General features: G+C 41.6%; 2 protein-coding genes across 10 annotated transcripts in view; one reads left to right on the forward strand and one right to left on the reverse strand.

The window, feature by feature from the left end:
- Positions 1-5,444, reverse strand: part of trip12 (thyroid hormone receptor interactor 12) — a 145,817-nt gene extending 140,373 nt beyond the window's left edge. For 2 of the 9 annotated variants that reach the window (XM_072255058.1, XM_072255049.1), the window contains exons 1-3: positions 5,184-5,372; positions 3,512-3,558; positions 2,421-2,496 (exon numbers count right to left, since the gene is read on the reverse strand). The gene's annotated coding sequence lies outside the window, so the exon portion shown is untranslated. Of the gene's footprint in view, positions 1-2,420; positions 2,497-3,511; positions 3,559-4,365; positions 4,590-5,183; positions 5,373-5,424 lie in introns of those variants that run through there. The other 7 variants (XM_072255059.1, XM_072255050.1, XM_072255057.1 and 4 more) reach the window with 7 other exon arrangements.
- A 165-nt stretch (positions 5,445-5,609) lies between these two features.
- Positions 5,610-21,677, forward strand: part of LOC140196230 (F-box only protein 36-like) — a 52,912-nt gene continuing 36,844 nt past the window's right edge. The window contains exon 1 of the mRNA XM_072255061.1: positions 5,610-5,947. Coding sequence (XP_072111162.1) covers positions 5,852-5,947 — 96 coding nt within the window. The 5' untranslated portion in view covers positions 5,610-5,851. The remainder of the gene's footprint in view (positions 5,948-21,677) is intronic.

Raw genomic sequence — 21,677 nt, forward strand, 5'->3', positions numbered from 1 at the left:
ATATCAAAACAAAGTATGGTACAAACTATCAATTGCATGTGCCAATAAATCCTAATGCATGGTTTTCTTTTAAAAATTGGCTACAAAGCAGTTTCGCTACCTTGTCCAGTACATTGAGATGCCAATTCCTTTGATATCCTACCACACATTTCTATGACCTTTTTCAGAAAAGTGACACATTTCCTACCAAAACACCTCATACATGCTCAAAAGCTTTCAATAATCTGACCATTGAAATTTATTTAATGCATCCTTGCCATCTGTTGCAATCCTTTTTAATACTGGTCATTTCCCACATCCAGGCATTTTTGTGCCATTTGATCAGCTGAATTATATTCTTCAGTCCAAAGCTGTTATCTCTAATGCAAATTGCAAAGTATGGGCCTCAAATGATCCTTTTTCTACTTGATGCTTTTCTGAATAGCTCTCCTTAACACACTGTGCCTTAAGTCAGCTTGTTCTCCATTCTTTTATAAATTCAATATATTTCTTTAAAGTTTTTAGAAAATAGAAATTATTTACTGCATTATCCATATACTGTCTGCAAAGCATACAAGGTTGATTAACCAAGGCTTTCCATTTTGAAATCTATGTTGGCTAGATTATACTTGCAAACACCTTTTCCATTAATCAATTCCATTCATATTTTGATACATATATTAAAATGACAGACCAAGTTTCCTCAACTGGTTCTTTCTCATTTCCGACAGATGTCACTTTAGTTTTTCAACAGTCCTTTCATAATACAGCACAACTTAGTACTATGCTTTAATACCTTTTTTCCTCCAAATTCTTTTAACATACATGGATGCAATTATGCAAATTAACAAAATCCCCTAGCATCATTACCAAATATTTCATTGCATTTTATATGCTATTTCTAATTTCAGCATATGATGCCATGCTCATATGAAATATTTCCTTATGAAACATGCAATACTTCAGTGAAATATTAAAACCATTGGCAGTTTTTCAAGTTTACACGAGGCATTTCAATTAATGCCTTCAACCTTTATACTTGGTACATCTAGCCAGCATAGAGTTTTCTCCATGACCTCTAATGGCTTCAATTTTCCCTAGCTTCCACAATGCTACACTCAAATGCTATGCTAATATTAAAATCTATTCCTCTCATTACCTTCTTTCAACAATTAACCCAATACCAAGCGCTTTTTTAAAAAAAGGTAGATTGGAAGACGCTTAGGAGAATAAAATCAAAAAGCAGTTTGCAAAATATTTGATGGGCTTCCCTTATTCATGACAAACATATAGTTAGAAAAGTTGCAAATTCAAGCCATAACCAAGTTTCACCAACATTTTACACCAGTCTACATCTGATGAATTGCTGCATAACCTTATTTCTTCACATTCAGACTGATGATTCCTCAATATTTTCTCAAAATTGATCAGAAGATTTTTTTTGGGTTCCTAGCCAGACTGAGCCTTAAGTAAATATAGACATCAATTTCATTGTAAGTTATGCAGATTCTTGCTATTTGTAAAATACCCCATTGCCCTAAAACTAGAATGATTGTGATTCAAAACTAATTAAATTAGCATTGTTTGCCTAGGAGTGCAAGGACAAAAGGGGCTTCAATTAGCTATGTTTTGTACAAATTCTAATTAGCCAGTGGCCACATTATATAAAATAAAACTCAAGTATTTAGAAATTTTAGAAATGATTCTGTTCAGATTCAAAATACATTCCACTCAGTAAACCTCCAAAGTTCTGAATGAGTCTATTATCATTTCAATCCTAAACAATCGTAAATTTCTCATCCATAATCACTTGCCACAACTGTTATCTGCAGTGTAAGCAATTTTCAGGTTTTGATAGGTAATGACAGAAATGTCTTAAAACAATGAACTTAAGTTACAATATATTTCAGAAACACAAGATTAATGCTTGCCAAATGACCTCAGTCTTCCTTTGTATTTGGCTTCCATACATCCACAAATTCTAGACCAGAAGAGCCTTCAGCATAGGACAACCTGTCTGATGTCAACTCAGATTATGAATTTTAATGAAAGATTATACCAGCATTTTTAAAATTAGAGGATTATGCATTTTTAAAATCAAATTCCACCCAGAATTCCCTCAAGCACAGGCCAGTTAACATTAATTCTATTTTACTTGGGTGGAGGTAGCAGGTAATTTAGACTTCCATGAACCCAAATTAACAGTATTGGTAAATAAGATGTCATTTGCAACAATCATGTTTAATCTTTCATTTATGCTTCAAAGCACTGTTGGGTTCACCAGATTTTTCACCCATTACTACTGAGAGTTAGAAGGGTGGACAAATTAAGCTCATTAAACAGTTTCTTTCTTGAATGATAACATTCCCAGAATTCAACATTTAAAAAGTAATGTATCTGCTTCCAGGCCATCAATACAAATCTTAGCCCTGTTTACTTACAAATTGTGCAAGGACATCAGTGCCAGATTATATAACCCTCAATGCACCCTGAGCAGGAACATCACGTGAAACTGACCTGTAAGCACAGGAAAAAAAAGTTGCAGCCATTTTAAACTTTTCAATCTGGAATAAGATGAGAATGGAAAAATTGTACATGTACTCCTTACCAAACATTGAACATGTTTTAACTTCTGTAAATAAATCTGACAACTCACATTTACTCCCCTTTTAGATAAAAAGTCAGTTTATCTCCAGAAATATGAATTAAATTACACATTTCCCACCTTATAATTAAAAACACCTGTAAAAAGAATTTTTGCAGATAACCATGATCAAAGGATTTGATTATTCATCTTTGTGGTCAACATTTCAACTTATTATTAAACTATCAAAGCAATTTTAATTTCATATAAGATATTGCACTATAAAGGACAAGAAATGCAGAATAAACCACCTTAAGTCTCTTGCATATCAAGATTGTAAGCAGCACGGTAGTGTAGTGGTTAGCACAATGCTTTACAGTACCAATGACCTGGGTTCAATTCCTGGCGCTGTTTGTAAAGAATTTGTGCGTTCTCCATGCGACCATGTGGGATTCCTCTGGGCGCTCCGGTTTCCTCCCACAGTCCAAAGACATATCGATTGGTGGGTTAATTGGTCATTGTAAATTGCCCCGTGATTAGACTAGGGTTAAAACAGGGGTTGCTGGGCGGCACGGCTTGAAGGCTTATTCCACGCTGTATCTCAATAAATAAAAACTTTCACACCTATGCTATGAGGGAACATCTCTACCTATACTGGGAATTATCAATTACTTCAGAATATGATATTGAATAAAACCCTTATTCCTTCAAACGATGAGACAAGCTTTAACATAAGGTGTTAATCAGTTGCTTGTTAATAATAGAATTTTCACTGCAATCAGCAGACAAGTAGATTTGCAAAATAAGTTTATATTCCCCCCCCCAGTACCAAAGCTTTTAAAACAAATACTTAATTATTACCCCAACCCAACAGACAAGAAGATTTAAACATGGAACTGCAAGGAAAGTCACATCAAACTTAGTCATGATATACTTAATGAAAAATACCTTCGATAACATTCCTCTGGATTCAAGATAGTAAGGTACCAAAAAATCTACAAAAAAAAATGTATGGAAAAACAATTTACTTCAAGGTGGAGGAAAAATTTATCTTAAAACTAATGTATCCTAGATTGAGACAAATGCCTTAGTGTCTGAATATTACACATTAGCTTTATTTCCCCCAATTTGCTGTCAGTTGCACAATAATCCAGCAGCAGGAAGTATAGTACATCTCCCTGCCAAAAAGTTATGCTTTCTTGAAATAACTTACTTAAACTGTGGATAAAGTACGAGGTTGAACGTTTAGTGCAAATTCAATAGCAAAGGTTCTCGCAAAATACTTCAATATCCGTGGCAAAACTCGCAGACTTCCCTAGACTGAATTAAGCTCACTTGTTTAACGAAATATAGGAAAACGAAAGCACTGCAGTTTGAACAAACGTTGATGAAACCATACAGAACTTTAGATACTCTACATAAAATCCCTGATAAATAATCTAAACGTATTACAGCCTTTGTTGAAATTAAGACAAACAGGCTTATGGGAGATACGTAAATGCGCTAGCCATTCCTGTTTATTTTTGCGGCCTACATATACAACTACTATACCGCCATGGGAGAAACGAAATGGTTAACTTATTGTCATCGATAAATATCACAGGAAAGCACCACCGCTATTCTTCGCTGTAAATGTACAAGTTGCTTTTCTAAGTATATCTTTAACCCATGAAGCCAAAATTAGTAGGCGTAGAATGGGGTCATTGTTGTCCTCCAATCTGGGCCATGGAAAATATTACTAATCAGGCCTAGACAACAGGTCTTTTATTTCACAGCGTTCGTGATGGTTATAAGCGGCCTACCTCGTAGTGGGGTTTAAGCCCAACAATCAGCAGGGAGTGGGTTGAAGCAGCTATAGTTACTGTCAGGTTCGAGCTTAGCTGCCTCTATTCCTTTATCATAAAGGCATTTTTTAAAGACTATGGAAAGGGGGAAGACAGTGGGGTGTCAGCGTCCAGGCCTGTGTTTCAGCATCAATCCCCGCTGTCGGAGTTACAGCTGTCGCCGGATGTGTGAACGTCAAACAGCAAGTGCTGCTGGGAAGGAAAGGGAGGGGGGCGGGAGAAAGAGGAAATTATTAAAATAAACTTCCTCTACCGCCCCTCTCTTGCCTTTCCCTCCTCCCCAAAACAAACAATGAAAGTCAACAAGAAAATACTTAGGAAATAACAAAAACCTTCAAGAAATAACAACTTCAAGAGATGGCTATTTTGTCCCTTGGACTCTGGGCAAGGCTCAGCCACAGGCCTCTTCCCTATCTCCTCGCCATAAACAGGAAAAAGAACGAGAAGCCAAAATGTGCTCACTCATTTTCAGAGGGTGAAACAAATCAACGCTCTCGGATACAATAGTAGAGAAAACTGACATACTTAGCCCTGCCACCCCCGGCATTCAATCATTTAAACAACGTTTAGAGGCAGTGGTTTGGGGCAGGGAAGATCTTGCTCAGCCTGGAAAGAGATAGAAGGCTGAGGAATTCATACTTAGTGCCAGGAGGGGAGGGGGGGGGAAAAACTGGGAACTGTTTTGCTGTAATGATAAAGGATTCGCAGTATCATCTTTTTACCTCTTTCTCTCTCTCCCCCCTTTTTTTGCAGCTGTTGGAAATAAACATTATTACCTAGTTTGTTCCAATTCTACAGCCTGCCACCAGCTCCCCCAGTGCCTGTACTAAACTGTCGGGCACCGCGGCGACTCCACTGGGCCAACCGGCCCGCCCGCTCACCCTCCGTGGCGCCTGTATCCCTCCCCACCGCCGGGCCTCCTTCCCGTTGTTTCCAGCGGGAGCTGGTGTCACTCCTTTCCGGGCCCCACACACCGAACAAATACGTGTGACGGCTTCCAAAAAAAATTAAACCCGCCTTCTTCACTCTCCCGGCTTCCTTTTCCGTGTTTGCCACCTCGGAATTACACTCTGCCTTCCTTTTTCTTTGAGGGGAAATATACTCCTGCGATCAGCTATAATTTACAATTAATTAACTCCTCTTGCTCTCCCACCTTAAGGGGTATCATTGCGCGGGGTCATGACCCCCCACGTCCTGGGAAATTGGTCGTCACAGAGACCAGTTGACGTTGGCAGTTGCACACGTCGGTTTTTTTGTGGGGCAAATAGTATTTTAAATCGGTCCGGTTAAAGCTTTTCCACAAAAAGCGAAAAATGCACCGTTAAGGTTTGTTGATGCGGCTTTGACGAATGTGCATTGCGCGAACTCGGAGTAAAGTAAAACTAGTCGTGGCTGCTCTTGTTTACATTCGACGCCGTTGCTCTGGCAATAAGAAGCGTCCAAAATGGCCTCTTTATTGCAGGGCACAATTTTTGAAATCAGCGCACAAGCTCCACCACCGAGTAAGGATTATTATCAGCTTTTGGTGACCAATTCATCGGTGAGTATGTTAAAGGAGGTACATTGAATTAATCAAATGACTTTGACTTATTGCGTCAGCCTGGTGCAATACAGCAAGCTTGGGGGCGATGTCAACTTTACATCTTCTCGACCCCGAAGTCCTCTTCCCGGTATTAAATGTCTGGAATCTGCTTTTGGTGAATCAGTTTTTTCATTGGATTCATAGCATTAATTACGCCCCAAGTTAAAATCTATTTCAACGATGCTATTTATTCTAAGTCTAGCGAAGTTTAACATAGGACAAACGGTACTGAACAAGAAAGGGCTCTTCGGTCCACGGTGTTGAACTGAGTAAACGAGTTCGGTAAGCGCCTAATTTAACGAATCATTCAGCCTACATAATATCCACTCACCACTCCCCGTGTAAAAACAAAACTTGCCCTGCATATTTCCGTAGAACTTGCCGCCTCTCCCCTAAATGCATGACCTCTAATATTAAACTTTTCAACGTTCGGGAAAAGATACCAGATGTTTACTCTAAATACAAGATATTCTGCAGATGCTGGAAATCTTGAGCAACGCACATACACAAAATGCTAGAGAAGCTGAGTAAGTCAGACAGCGTCTGTGGAGAGGAATAAGCAACCTTTGGGTAGAGACTCTTTATCAGGAATAGTTGTCTACTCTATCTATGCATCTAATACATCTCCCTCAACCTCCGCCACTAGAGAAAAAAAATCCAAATTTGCCCATTTCTCTTATCCAGGCAGCATTCTGGCTAGCTAGATCTGCATGCTATCTAAACCCTCCACATTCTAGGTGACCAGAAATGAACCAGCCGAACCAAAGTTTTTAAAATATGCAACATAACTTCCTGTCTCTTGAGCTCAATGCTGGGCTAATAAAGGAAAGCATGCCTTATGCCTTTGTTACCAACCCATCAACTTGTGCAGTTGCATGGAGTTATTGTCAAAGACCGCAAGATGTCTTTGTACATCAGCACTGTTAACGGCCTTATGATGTACTGTTCCTTTTCATTTGATCTCCCAACATGCAACACCTCAGATTTGGCTGGCTTAAACACCATCTACCATTTCTCCACCCACATCTATGATCACGCTATATATTCTTTGGTAGTTTTCTTTGCTATCCACAGCACAACTGATCTTCATATTGTCTGCAAACTTACCGACCCACCTATCTCCATTTTCATTCAAGTTATTTAGAGTCATAGAGTAGTCCAGCATAGAGGAAAGCCCTTTGTTCCGTCTAGTCCATGCTGACTTGATCTTCTCCCTCCCCAGTCCCATCTGCCTGAACCTGGACTATATCACTCCAAACGTTCCCATCCACGTACCTATCTAAACTCATGAATCTGCATCTACCTCTTCCACTGGTAGCTCATTCAATATTTCCACCACCCTCTGAGTGAGGAAGTTTCCACTCGGATTCCTATTAAATATTTCACCTTTCACCCTAAACGTCTAGTTCTAGTCTCACTTAGCCTGAAGGGGAAAAGCCTGCATGCATTCACTCTAACTAAACTTCTCATAATTCTGTATACTTCTATCAAATCTCACTAAATTCTCCTGCAATCTGGGGAATAAAGACTTAACCTTCTCCTATAATTTAGTTTCTATGTCCCAGCAACATTTTTTGTAAATTTTCCCTACATTCTTTCAAGCTTATTAATATCTTTCCCATAGGTAGGTGACCAGAATTGCACATCTAAATTTGGCCTCACCAACATCTTGTACGATTTACACATAACATCTCAACTCCCATACTCAATACTATGATTTGTGAAGGCCAGTGTCCCAAAAGTTCTGTAACCCTATCTACCTATGCCACTTTCAAAGATTTTTGATCTGTACTCCCAGTTCCATTTGATCTACCACACATATCAGAGCCCTACCATTCAGCGTATAAGTCTTACCCTGTCTGTACTCCCAGAATGCAATATCTTATATTTTTTTGCATTAAAATTCATCTGTCATTTTTTATACCACTTTACTAGCTCATCAAGGTCACCCTGCAAACTTTAATGGTCTTTTTTGCTGTCTACTATGCCCCAATCTTGGTGTCATCTGCAAATTTCTGATCCAATTTATCACACTATCATCAATATCATTAACAGTGATGATAAACAACAATGGATCCGGCACTGATGCAGTACATCACTAGTCACAGGCCTCCCGTCAAAGAAGCAACTATCTACTACTACTACTCTCTAGCCTCTCCTGCTACGGCAACAGTGAATCCAATTGGCTACTTCAACCAGAATGCCAAGTGACTTAACCTTTTAGACCAACCTTCCTTGCAGGACTTTGTAAAAACCTTGTTAAAGTTAAAGTAGACAACGTTCAGCTCCTTTCCTCCATCAACATTCTTGGAACCTCTTCAACAAAATCTAAAAATTTGGCTTGATATTACCAACTATGCACAAAACCACGGTGATTATCCCTAATCAGATCCTGATATCCAAATACTTATATGTCCTCGTCCTTAGAATATCTTTCAGTAATTTATCCACAAATGTCAGACTCACCAAACTACAATTTGCTGAACATGAGAAATTCTGCAGATACTAGAAATCCAAAGCATTTTATAGGATAAACCTGTTTATTCATTTTCATAGATGCTGCCTGACCTGCTGAGTTCCTCCAGCATTTCGTGTGTGTTGATTAAATTTCCTGGCTTATTCTAAGAGCCTTCCTGAAACAAAGTGGACATCTCACCAGTAAGTCCAATCAACCACTGTCCTCTGTCTTGTTAACAAGCCAATTCTGAATCCAAATGGCCCAGTCACATGGAATCCTGTGTATTTTAGTATTCTGGATCAGCATGCCTTGATGGACTTTGACAAATGCCTTACCAGAATCCATGTTGACAATACCACAGCTCTACCATCCTGAATCACCTTCATCTCCTCCTCAAAAAAATCGATCAAGTTAGCTTGACGTGATAAAACCTGCACAAAGCAATGTTGATTGTCCCTAATCAGACCATGGTTTTCCAAATATTGATCAATCCCATCCTTAGAAAAACTGTCCAATAGCCACCTTGCCACAGATGTAAGAATCACCAGTCTATAGTTTACAGGATTATCTCTATTTTCTTTCTTTAAAAAAAGATTAGCTCTGTGATTTTACTTGAGGCTAGAGAAGACATGAAAATCTTGTTTAAGGCCCATCAATCTCATCTCTCTCAATAACTTGGAGTATACCCCATCAGACCCTGGGGACATCCACATTAATTTGCTTTGAGAGTCTCAGTACTACCTCTTTCTATATCTTAACAAGCCCAAGCATACTAGCATAAGCAACAACACACACAAAATGTTGGAGAAACTCAGCAGGCCAGGCAGCATCTATGGAAAAGAGTAAATACCCAATGTTTCAGGCTGAGACCCTTCATCAGGACTGGAAAGGAGCGGGGGAAGGAGGACAAGCTAGAAGGTGATAGGAGAAGCCAAATGGGTGGCGAGGGGGAATGAAGCTGGGAGGTAATAGGTGGAAAAGGTCAAGGACTGGAGAAGAAGGAATCTGATAGAGGGGAGTGGAACGTGGGAGAAGAGAGAGGAGGAGGTGATAGGCAAGTAAGGAGAAGGGGTAAGAGGCCAGGGTGGGGAATTGAAGAAGAGGAAAGGAATGGGGGGGGGGCAGGAGTTACTGGAAGTTGGAAAAATCGATGTTCATGCCGTTAGGTTGTAGGCTAATGTGAAGTGTTGCTCCTGCAGTGACATCATCGTGGCAGAGGAGGCCATGAACTGACATGTCAGAACGGGAATGGGGATTGGAATGAAAGTGCTTGACCACTGGGAAATCCCACTTTTTGCAATGTAGTGGAAGTGCTAACAAAATTGGGTTTATATTTCAGCAAGGGTGTAGTCCAAAACATCAACCTATTTTTAGATTTTTTTTCGTCCTCCACAGATATTGTATAATTTGTTGCCTTTCCAGTTTTGCCTAATAGTATAAATTATAGTTGAAGTCCCAGAAGACTGAAGAATAGCCAGCATTATTCCCTTCTTTAAGAAACTCAACAGAGACGAAACAAGAAATTATAGTCTGGTGAACCTTACATCAGCCCTACAGGATTTACTTGCATTTGGAAAAAACACAGGCTTATTAGGGATTGTCAATAAGGCCTTGCACAGAAGAATTCCTGTATCACAAATCTATTTGAGTTTTTTGAGCAGGTGACAAAAACGGCTGGTGAGGATGCTTCAATCGGCCAGGACCGAGTACAAAAGTTGGAGAATCATGTTGCAGCTGTATAAAACTTTGGTTAGACCACATTTGGTGTACGTGTGCCATTTTTGCTATGTTTTGTAACTCCAGAAACTGATCAACAGAAAAATACAGGAGCTGCTATACTAGCCTACCTAGTTTTTGTTTTTTTTTTAGTGAGGCATTCAAATATGACGTGGTGGCATAATGATGTATGCCATTCACATACTTCTTACATATAATCCAATATGAATTATGTAAACAAATAAAGAATGCTTAATCAAACAATATATTTACAATATTACTCAAATATTACTGGAATATTAAATACACAACACTCCTCTCTGTTTAGCTATAAACTCCATCTCAATATAGAATGCATCTGGACTCAAATATGTAACGTATTGCTCCAGTCATACACAGTATACTGTATAATGCAACTCTAATATTGTAACATAGTGCCCTCTAGTCATCTTATATAGGCCTTAAGATTTAACCACTGTGGAAAATTTCTTGCTATTGTGGGAATTGGACAGTCTCGGATCACAAGACCCTGCAGCAGATAGTGAGGTCAGCTGTGAAGATCATCGGGGTCTCTCTTCCCGCCATTACAGACATTTACACCACACGCTGCACCCGGAAAGCCAACAAACAGCATTGTGAAGAACCCCACACACCCCTCATACAAACTCTTCTCCCTCCTGCCATCTTGCAAAAGGTACTGAAGCATTCGGGCTCTCACGACCAGACTGTGCAACAGTTTCTTCCCCCAAGCCATCAGACTCCTTAATACCCAGAGTCTAGACTGACATCTACATCATTTATTATTATAATATTGTAATTGTCCTCTACTGTGCCTATTGTCTTGTTTATTATTTATTGTACTACCCTGCACTGTTTTGTGCACTTTATGTAGTCCTGTGTAGGTCTGTAGTCTAGTGTAGTTTTTGTGTTGTTTTACGTAGTCTAGTGTAGCCTTGTGTTGTATCACTTAGTCTAGTGTAGTTTTGTCTTGTTTCTTGTAGCACCATGGTCCTGGAGGAACATTGTTTCGTTTTTACTGTGTACTGTACCAGCAGTTTATGGTCGAAATGACAATAAAAAATGACTTGACGACTTGATAACATCTTTCCTGACGAGGGATCACTACTTGGCAGGTGAGACTTATGGCTGTGAAACAGGTTCAGGTTCTGGGCCTCCTCCACGGAGTTGACTCCTACAGCTTTGGACACCTCTCTTCTCCAACAATTGACTCTGCTGTCCTCAACTAATCGATGTGTTGTCTCCAGATAACATAAAACACAATCTCCAGTTCTGTCCTTAATCTTTCCAAGTACTCACTTTCATCTCTTGTGTCCCTTGCCAAGACTGCTTGTTCAGGAGTGAAACATCAAACCTCCTTGTTTTAGGGGCCCTCAATTTGTCTCAGCTGTTTGTCCTGCATACTCCTGAGAATGGGTTTGACAAGATCCAAGCATGAGGACAAGGGACAACCAAGGAACAGCAGAGCTGGTGTGTTGTGGATTGTAGAGTGTGCTGTATTGCAATATGCAAGAAGGAAATTGGTGATCTTCTGATTCAGTGTAGTTTGTTTTGCTGACGTTGTTTGCAGTGCATTCTTTAGACTTGGGCAAACCTTTCCACCAAGTTAATTGTGGCTGGATGGTACAGTGCAGATTTAATATGTCTTATTTCATTCATTTTCAGGAATGTCTGAGACTGATCTGCAACAAATTGTGGTCCATTGTCATTGATTAAGTGTTATGGAACACCAGTCCTTGGGAAGAGGCTTCTTAACACACCAACGGTGTGTGAGGCTTTACTAGAGGCTATTGGGAACACTTCTGGCTGCTTTGTAGCTGCATCCACTACTACCAAGAAGTTTGTGCTCATGAACGCTCTGGTAAAATCCACATGAATCCTCTGCCAGGGCAATGCAGACCATTCCCAGGGATGGAGAGGTGCTGCTCTTGGTATCTTCTGAACATGTTGGCATCCCAAACAGTGCATGGCATGCTGCTGTATCTGCTGATTTATCGCAGGGCATCAGACAAAGCTTCTAGTCAACACTTTCATTTTGACTAAGCCTAGATGACCTGGCATGTACTAGTCCCTTCAACACTTTAGCTCTTGGATGGTACAACAACTCTCAATCCCCATATAAAGCAAACACCCACTTTCCCCTGTCAAATGCAAATTCATCCCAGTGTTGGTAAAATGGGGAAACTAGAATTTCTGCTGCACCTTCCCCCGACTTTGGGTTGCAAATGTAGACCAGAGACAGTGCGGTGTCTTTTGTGGTTTCACACTTGGCATATCATGCACTGAGCCCATAATCTTCTAATCTTTTTAACACTGTCTTGAGATTTTTGAGATGTTCCTTATCGTCCCCACCAGTAACAATGATGTTATCCAGGTAACACTGAGTGCCCAGACAGTCTTGCAATGCATGGTCTATAGCTTTCTGCTAGAATACAGGTACAGATGCTACTCCAGAAATAAACCTATTATAGCGATAAAATTCTTTGTGAGTCTTGATGGTGAGAAGCACTTTGGACTCTTCTTCAATTTACATCTGTAGGTAGGCCTCAGCTGTCCACTTCGCTGAAGTGTTTCCATACAGAAAGGTTTGCAAAAGGTATCTTCTATCCTGGGTAGAGGGTATTGATCTATTTTCAGTCCTGAGTTGATGGTGACCCTAAATTCACCATAGATCCTGTCAGACCCATTCTTCTTGGCTCCTGGGACCACTGGCTTTGCTTATAGGCTCCACTCAATCTTGGAAAGAATTCTTTCAGCCTCCATGTGATCTAGCTCACTGGCTACTTTATCATGGACGGCATAAGGAACCAGTTGGGTTGTAAAACTTGGGTGTGGCATTTTCATTTAACACTATTTTATCCTCAATATATTGAGTTTTCCACTGCCATCCTTGAAAACTGCTGTGGCATCATTCAGTACCTTTCTTAACTTGCTTTCAGTTGAGTGTTTTGCAGGGGATATGGCATGCAAATGGTGGATATATCTCCAATCATGTTGTAGTTGTCTCAGCCAATCACAACCCCACAATGCTAGCCCTCCTATTTTTACCACATACAAGCCCAATGTGGCTTGTTGATTATGGTAGTTCATTATTACAAATGTCATCCTCACAGGAGTTATCTTTTCTCCTGTATAAGTTCTCAGTTTGATATCTGGTGGCTCAAATTCAGTATCTTTGAAATGCCACTCAAGCTTATTTTGTGTAATGACTAAAGCAGCTGAACCATGTCCAATTCCATTTTCATTAATTTTCTGTTCATTTCTAGTGTAAGCCATATTGCTTGTCTCTTGTTAATTTTCACAATATAAATCTCAATGCTACCCATTCCTTTATCATGCTTATATTATTGAATTTTTCATCAACAGCATGGCGATTACTGCTCTTTTTGAAACTGCAGCTTGTCTTTTTAGCTTTTTCTCTTCCCTGTGCTGTCCATTTACTTTCGTCTGCCTGACATATTCTTTGCACATATCCTACTTTGTTGCATTTTATGCAAGTTTCACCTTTAAACCTGCATTGGCCTGGTGTATGTGAGTTCTTGCCACAACAGTAACACAGTTTGTTCAGCCAGCAGGTTTCTGTTTAGATGTTACAATTTTGTTTTCACTTACTCTCATCTTGACTGCAACTCTGGCTGCTGTTCCATTGATACAGCAATTTCAACTGCTCTTTTAATGTGAGGTGTGCTTCAGTTCGGAGCTGTTTTTGAATGTTTTCTTGTAAGATTCCATGAACTAAGCAATCTGTCAGTGTATCATTAAACCCATCATTGAACTGACAATGCTCGGACAATTTCTTCAATGTAAGCTGAACTGGACTCCCCTTCCTTTTGATTCCACTTATGAAACCAAAAGCATTCTGCAATCAACAGTGGTTTCAGTTCTAACTGTTCCTGCATTAAATTCACAGTAACAGCAAAGCTCATTTCATCCTGTTTGGTTGGAGCATTTAAACTTCTATGCTCTTCCATCTATTGCACTCAGCAACACTGGCACTCATTTTTCAACGGCTATTTCATTTGCTTCAAAATACTGTTCAATTCATTCAGTATACATCATCCAGTTCTCTGTTGTGCAATCAAATACATCTGTCTTTCTGATGTAGCCAGCCTTTTCTCCTTTATTTATTATTATTATCACTCAGGTTCATTGTTTATGAATCCATGGCCACACTCATTGCTTGTTAATTTCATCTGTTTTCTGCTTTTTTTTTTAACTCAAACATCTCTCTCCCCTTCTAAAGAAAAATATGTTGCATTTCAACAGGTAGGTAGTCATGATGGGTTCATTTTAAAGTTTCTCATCAATGTTGTTATGCTTTGTAACACCAGAAAGTAATCAAAAGAAAAGCACAGGAGCCAGGATACTGGTCTACTTGGTTTTTTTTCCCCTCCTTTTGTTTTTAGTGAGGCACTCACATAGGATGTGGTGGCATAATGCCATATGCCATTTATATACTTCTTGCATATAACCCATAATGAATTATTTAAACAAACAATACTTAAGCTATATTACTGAAATACTAAATGCACTACAGTTCTGGTCACCACATTATAGGAAACGTGGAGGCCTTGGAAAGATGAAGAACAGGTTCCACCGGGATGTTACCTGGTTTGTAAATTATTGGCTATAAGGAAAGGATGAACAAACTTTGATTGTTTTCTCTGAAGCACAGGAGGCTGAAGGGTGACCTAATTAAAGTACATAAAATTATGAGAGGCATAGATGAAGTATATAGTCAAAAGTTTTTTTCATAGGGTGGAAAAGACATGCACTAGAAGTCTTAAGTTCAAACTTTAAAATGAGAGGGAATGTTTAAAGGACACTTGTGAGGCATGATGCTTTTTGTTTACACGGAAGCTAGTAGGTGCCTGGAATGTGCTGCCACAGGAAGTGGTGGAGGCAGATAGGACAACAACATTCAAGAAGCATTTAGAGACATGAACAGGCAGGGAATACAGAGATATAAACCACGTGCATTAAAATACGATTAGTTCAAGCCATAACTGGTTTAGACGTGGGGTCTGAAGAGTTCCTGTTGCTCTAGTATTTTGTGTTCTACGTCACTAGTTATCTGCAACTTCAACAGACTGTATTTAAGACATACTGTGTGTGTCCTTCTGATCCTTTTTAATTTTGTTGCCTAAATTAATCTACAGTGTTCTGTAATTTGTTATTGATCCCAATATTTTAAATTTTATTGACTAATTAATCTTCATAATTATTTCTGCTCTGCGTATAGTTTTCAGCTGTCAATGTTAGCCACTGCCAAAGCTTAAAGATAACTGTTGGTAAAGCGGCACTGTACTTGCACTTTTGTCACACGTTGTGAGGTGAGGGCCACTGTCGGTCAGAGATGACTGTGGATATTGTGTCCTAGCTGTCTAGATAAGCAAGCCTGGGCAGTACGATATGGAGAGCAAGCTGTTGCCCAGGTAGCAAGCTTCCCCTCTCCAAGCATCTGATGAACCCAAAGGAATAGATAGAGCATAGATCGATACAGTTTGGTACCAGCAGTGTTGCAGGAGTTGCCAGTCAACATTTAACTCAATGTAGGACTGCCTTAGGGACTCCAGCTCCAGATCTTTGCCTCAGGATCTACTCTGGAAGCCTTCCTCATGAGTGAGTATAGCTGCAAGGCAGCGGAGGTTTGAGATTAGAGTTTTGCTTCTCCTAGATGAGCCAACCATGGCTAACAAGCCCCATCTTCCCAAAGTGACTGGTTTTATGAGACCGGTAACCCACCTTTTCCCCTTCTCCTGTCGATAGGAACGGATCCGCCGGGCTTAGTAGCTAAGTCACGTGTGAAGGCCAGGAGCTGGACTTGGTTGACAGAGGCTATTTGAGGCGCACGCCTTTGGGAGCACGTTGTAGATAGATAGATAGGTAGATACTTTTATTGATTCTGAAGGAAATTACAGTGTCACAGTAGCGCTACAAGTGCACAGATATACAAATATATAAATATTGGAAGATAAGTAAGAAAGAATTAAGAATAAGTTACCTCAAACAGTCTAACAGGGGGGGCATCATTTCCCAGGCGATAGGTTGGCTCGTTATAGAGCCTAATGGCTGAGGGAAAGAATGATCTCATATGAGTGCTCTTTAGAGCAGTGCAGTTGTCTTAGTCTATTACTAAAAGTGCTTCTCTGTTCAGCCAAGGTGGCATACAAACATTGGCCAGAATTGCCAGGATTTTCCGTAGAGTCCTTTGTTCTACCAAAGCCTCCAGTGTGCCCAGTTTGACTGCTATAACAGAGCCAGCCTTTCTAATCGGTTTATTGAGCCAGTTGGCATCACCCGTGTTGATGCCATTGCCCCAGCACACCACTGCATAGAAGATTGCACTGGTGACAACAGACTGGTAGAACATGTGAAGGAGAGGCCTGCCTACTCCAAAGGACCTCAGTTTCTTCAGGAAGTAGAGGTGACTCTGGCCCTTCTTGTACACAGCCTCTGTGTTAGTGCTCCACTCAAGTCTGTCTTCCAGGAGCACCCCCAGGCACCTGTAGGTCCACACAACATCTACGCCTTCACCATCAATAGTAATAGGGAACGGTGCAGGCTTAGGCTTCTTAATGTCCATTACCATCTCCTTTGTCTAACTGACGTTGAACTGCAGATAATTCAGCTTGCACTATTTGACAAAGTCCTCCACCAAGACCCTGTATTCATACTCCCGTCCTCCCTTTATACACCCAACTATTGCTGAGTCATCAGAGAATTTCTGCAGATGACATGTCTTGGTGTTGTATCTAAAGTCTGAGGTATACAGGGTAAACAGAAAGGGAGTCAATACAGTCCCCTGTAGGCCCTCAGTGGTGCTTATAGCCACGCCTAACACACAGCTCTGAAGCCACACAAAATACGGTCTGGCAGTCAGGTAGTCCATTATCCAGATTCAATGGAAGTGCCAACCTGTATTGAACGGAGCTTCTCTCCCCAGCAGTGAGGGCTGTATGGTATTGAAGGCAGTTGAAAAATCAAAAAACATGATCCTCACAGTGCTGCCCTGCTTATCCAAATGGGAGTAGGCTCTGTTCATCAGGTAGACGACAGCATCATCGATTCCAAAGTGCTCCTGGTAAGCAAACTGCAGGGATTGAGGGCCGACCTGACCAGGGATCAGAGGTGAGCCAGGACTAGCCTTTAGAGGGTCTTCATAAAGTGTGTCAGGGTCACTGGACAGTAGTTATTCAAGACTTTCAGTTGGCCCTTTTTGGATACTGGGACCCACGTGTTGTTTTCCACAGTTGGGACCCTTTCCAGGCTGAGACTCAGATTGAAAATGCGTTGGAGAACTCGACACAGCTGTACACTGCTTCGGGACCTTGGAGTTAACATCATCCAGTCCCAATACTTTGCTGTGTCTGAGTTTCCCCAGAGCCCTGCTCACCTGCTCAGTAAGGTGAGTCCATGATGACTGGGGAGTTGGTGGAAGTTGGAGGCTGGGGGAGGTGAAGATCAGGACAGGAGGTACCATAGCATTAAGAGAAGAACTGTCAGGATGGGAAACAGCTCCTTCCCCCAGGCTACTGAACTCACTGCTACCACGAAGGTCTCATCACATATGAAGCACAAGTAGCATTATACTGTTCACTTTTTAACTTGTATCATAAATGCAACTTACTATTTATCTATTTATTTGTGATAATATTACTTTACACGTTGTGTGTGTGAGTCATATTTACTGTGTTGTGCACTTTAGTCCGGAGGAACATTGTCTCATTTTGCAATATGCTGTACATGTATACTGTTGAATAGCAATAAAATAAGGTAATTTCTTCGGCAGTTTGAACGGGGCACGACTGCGCAAGCGTGTGAAGGTCAGCCTGTGAGAACAGCAGGAGAGTTTAAAAAGCGAGCAGATTGAGAAGGGAAAAGTCATTTCTTCAGAAGTTTGAACGGGGCATAACTGTGCAAGCGCGTGTAGCTCGGCCTGTGAGAACAGCAGGAGAGTTTTAAAAACGAGCAGATTAACGGAGCGGGTGACGGAGTAGTGGGAGACAGAGTAGGAAGGCTTTGGCACGAGAGGCTTTGGAGAGCAGAGGCTGAGGACAAGCTTGCTCCCAGTAAGGGAAGGCTGGGTAAGCTCTTTTAATTAATCTAATTACCTTAGAAGTAGGTAATGGAGGCAGCAGTTAGGGCAGTCGAATGCTCCGTTTGCAGTATGTCAGGGACAGCACAATTGTCCCTGATGGCTACACCTGTAAAAAGTGCACCCAGCTGCAGCTCCTGACAAACCGAGTTAGGGAACTGGAGCTGGATGAACTTCAGATCATTCGTGAGGCAGAAATAGGAGTTTCAAGGAGATAGTCACCCCTAAAAGTCAGGAGGCAGGTAGCTGGGTGACTGTCAGGAGAGGGAACGGGAATAGACAGAATAAGCAGAGCACCCCTGTGGTCGTTCCCATTAATAATAAGTATACCGTTTTGGATACAGTTGGTGGGGACGACCTACCACGGACAAGTTTCAGTGGTCGCGTCTCTGGCACCAAGACTGGACCCTCAGCTCAGAAGGGAAGGGGGGAAAAGAGGAGATCAGTAGTGATAGGGGATTTGATAGTTAGGGGGACAGATAAGAGGTCCTGTGGGAGAGATCAAGAATCTCAGATGGTCTGTTGCCTCCCTGGTGCCAGGGTCCATGATATCTCAGATCAAGTTCTCAGTATTCTCAAGAGGGAGGGTGAGCAGCCAGATGTCATAATCCATATAATGACCAATGACGTGGATAGGAAGAAGGAGGAGGTCCTGCAAAGAGAGTTTAGGGAGTTAGGTGCAAAGCTGAAGGACAAGACCTCCAGGGTTGCAATCTCAGTGCCATGTGCTAGTGAGGCTAGAAATAGGAAGATGATGCAGCTAAATACGTGGATAAGGAGTTGGTGCAGGAGGGAGGGCTTCATGTTTCTGGACAATTGGGCCTTGTTCCAGGGAAGGTGGGACCTGTTCCGACGGGACGGTTTGCACCTGAACTGGAGGGGGACTAACATCCTTGCGGGAAGGTTTGCTGGTGCTGCTCCGGGGGGGTTTAAGCTAGATTTGCAGGGGGAGGGGAACCAGAGTGTTAGAGCAGATAGTGAGGTGGAGGAGGATAAAGGTCATGCGAGAACTGCAAGTATAGTGCATGGAGTAAAGCCAGATCTAACATACAGAGAGGCTTTGAGGAAAGAGAAGCAGAATAAAGGGTGTAAAGGTAGTAAGGTAGAAGGGCTAAAGTGCATGTACTTCAATGCAAGAAGCGTCAGGAACAAAAGTGATGAACTGAGAGCTTGGATACATACATGGAATTATGATGTTGTTTTCATTACACAGACTTGGCTGGCACCAGGGCAGGAATGGATTCTCAATATTCCTGGATTTCAGTGCTTTAAAAGGGATAGAGAGGGGGGGAAAGGGGAGGAGGAGTAGCATTACTGGTCAGGGATACTATTACAGCTACAGAAAGGGTGGGTAATGTAGCAGGATCCTCTTTTGAGTCAGTATGGGTAGAAGTCAGGAATAGGAAGAGAACAGTTACTCTATTGGGAGTATTCTATAGGCCCCCTGGTAGCAGCAGAGTTACCGAGGAGCAGATTGGGAGGCAGATTTTGGAAAGGTGCAAAAATAACAGGGTTGTTATTATGGGTGACTTTAACTTCCCTAATATTGATTGGCTCCTGATTAGTTCCAATGGTTTAGACGGGCCAGAGTTTGTTAAGTTTGTCCAGGACGGATTCCTGTCACAGTATGTTGACAGGCCGACCAGGGGGAATGCCATACTAGATCTAGTAATAGGTAACGAAGCGGGTCAGGTCACAGATCTCTCAGTGGGTAAGCATCTGGGGGACAGTGACCACCGCTCCCTGGCCTTTAGCGTTATCATGGAAAAGGATAGAATCAGAGAGGACAGGAAAATTTTTAATTGGGGAAGGGCAAATTATGAGGCTATAAGGCTAGAACTTGTGGGTGTGAATTGGGATGATGTTTTTGCAGGGAAATGTGCAATGGACATGTGGTCGATGTTTAGGGATCTCTTGCAGGATGTTAGGGATAAATTTGTCCCGGTGAGGAAGATAAAAAATGTTAGGGTGAAGGAACCATGGGTGACAAGTGAGGTGGAAAATCTAGTCAGGTGGAAGAAGGCAGCATGCATGAGGTTTAGGAAGCAAGGATCAGATGGGTCTATTGAGGAATATAGGGTAGCAAGAAAGGAGCTTAAGAAGGGCCTGAAGAGAGCAAGAAGGGGGAATGAGAAGGCTTTGGTGAGTAGGGTAAAGGAAAACCCCCAAGGCATTCTTCAATTATGTGAAGAACAAAAGGATGACAGGAGTGAAGATACGACCGATTAGAGATAAAGGTGGGAAGATGTGCCTGGAGGCTGTAGAAGTGAACGAGGCCCTCAAAGAATACTCTTCGGTATTCACCAATGAGAGGGAATTTGATGACGGTGAGGACAATATGAGTGAGGTTGATGTTCTGGAGCATGTTGATATTAAGGGAGAGAAGGTGTTGGAGTTGTTAAAATACTTTGGACAGATAAGTCCCCGGGGCCTGACGGAATATCCCCCAGGCTGCTCCATGAGGCGAGGGAAGAGCTTGCTGAGCTTCTGGCTAGGTTCTTTATGTCCTCACTGTCCACCGGAATGGTACTAGAGGATTGGAGGGAGGTAAATGTCCGCTTGTTCAAAAAAGGTAGTAGGATAGTCTGGATAATTATAGACCAGTGAGCCTTACGTCTGTGGTGGGAAAGCTGTTGGAAAAGATTCTCAGGGATAGGATCTATGGGCATTTAGAGAATCGTGGTCTGATCAGGGACAGTCAGCATGGCTTTGTGAAGGGCAGATCGTGTCTAACAAGCCTGATAGAGTTCTTTGAGGAGGTGACCAGGCATATAGATGAGATAAGTGCAGTGGATGTGATCTACATGAATTTTAGTAAGGCATTTGACAAGGTTCCACGTGGTAGGCTTATTCAGAAAGTCAGAAAGCATGGGATCCAGGGAAGTTTGGCCAGGTGGATTCAAAATTGGCTTGCCTGCAGAAAGCAGATGGTCGTGGTAGAGGGAGTACACTCGGATTGGAGGGTTGCGACTAGTGGTGTCCCAGAAGGATCTGTTCTGGGACCTCTACTTATCATGATTTTTATTAAAGACCTGGATGTGGGGGTAGAAGGGTGGGTTGGCAAGTTTGCAGACAACACAAAAGTTGGTGGTGTTGTGGATAGTGTAGAGGATTGTCGAAGATTGCAGAGAGACATTGATAGGATGCAGAAGTGGGCTGAGAAGTGGCAGATGGAGTTCAACCCGGAGAAGTGTGAGTTTGGAAGGGCGAACTCCAAGGCAGAGTACAAAGTAAATGGCAGGATACTTGGTAGTCTGGAGGAGTAGAGGGATTTGGGGGTACATGTCCACAGATCCCTGAAAGTTGCCTCACAGGTAGATAGGGTAGTTTAGAAAGCTTATGGGGTGTTAGCTTTCATAAGTCGAGGGATAGAGTTTAAGAGTCGCGAGGTAATGATG

The sequence above is a fragment of the Mobula birostris genome, chromosome 4 (assembly GCF_030028105.1).
Source record: "Mobula birostris isolate sMobBir1 chromosome 4, sMobBir1.hap1, whole genome shotgun sequence".
NCBI classification, from domain to species: Eukaryota; Metazoa; Chordata; class Chondrichthyes; order Myliobatiformes; family Myliobatidae; genus Mobula; species Mobula birostris.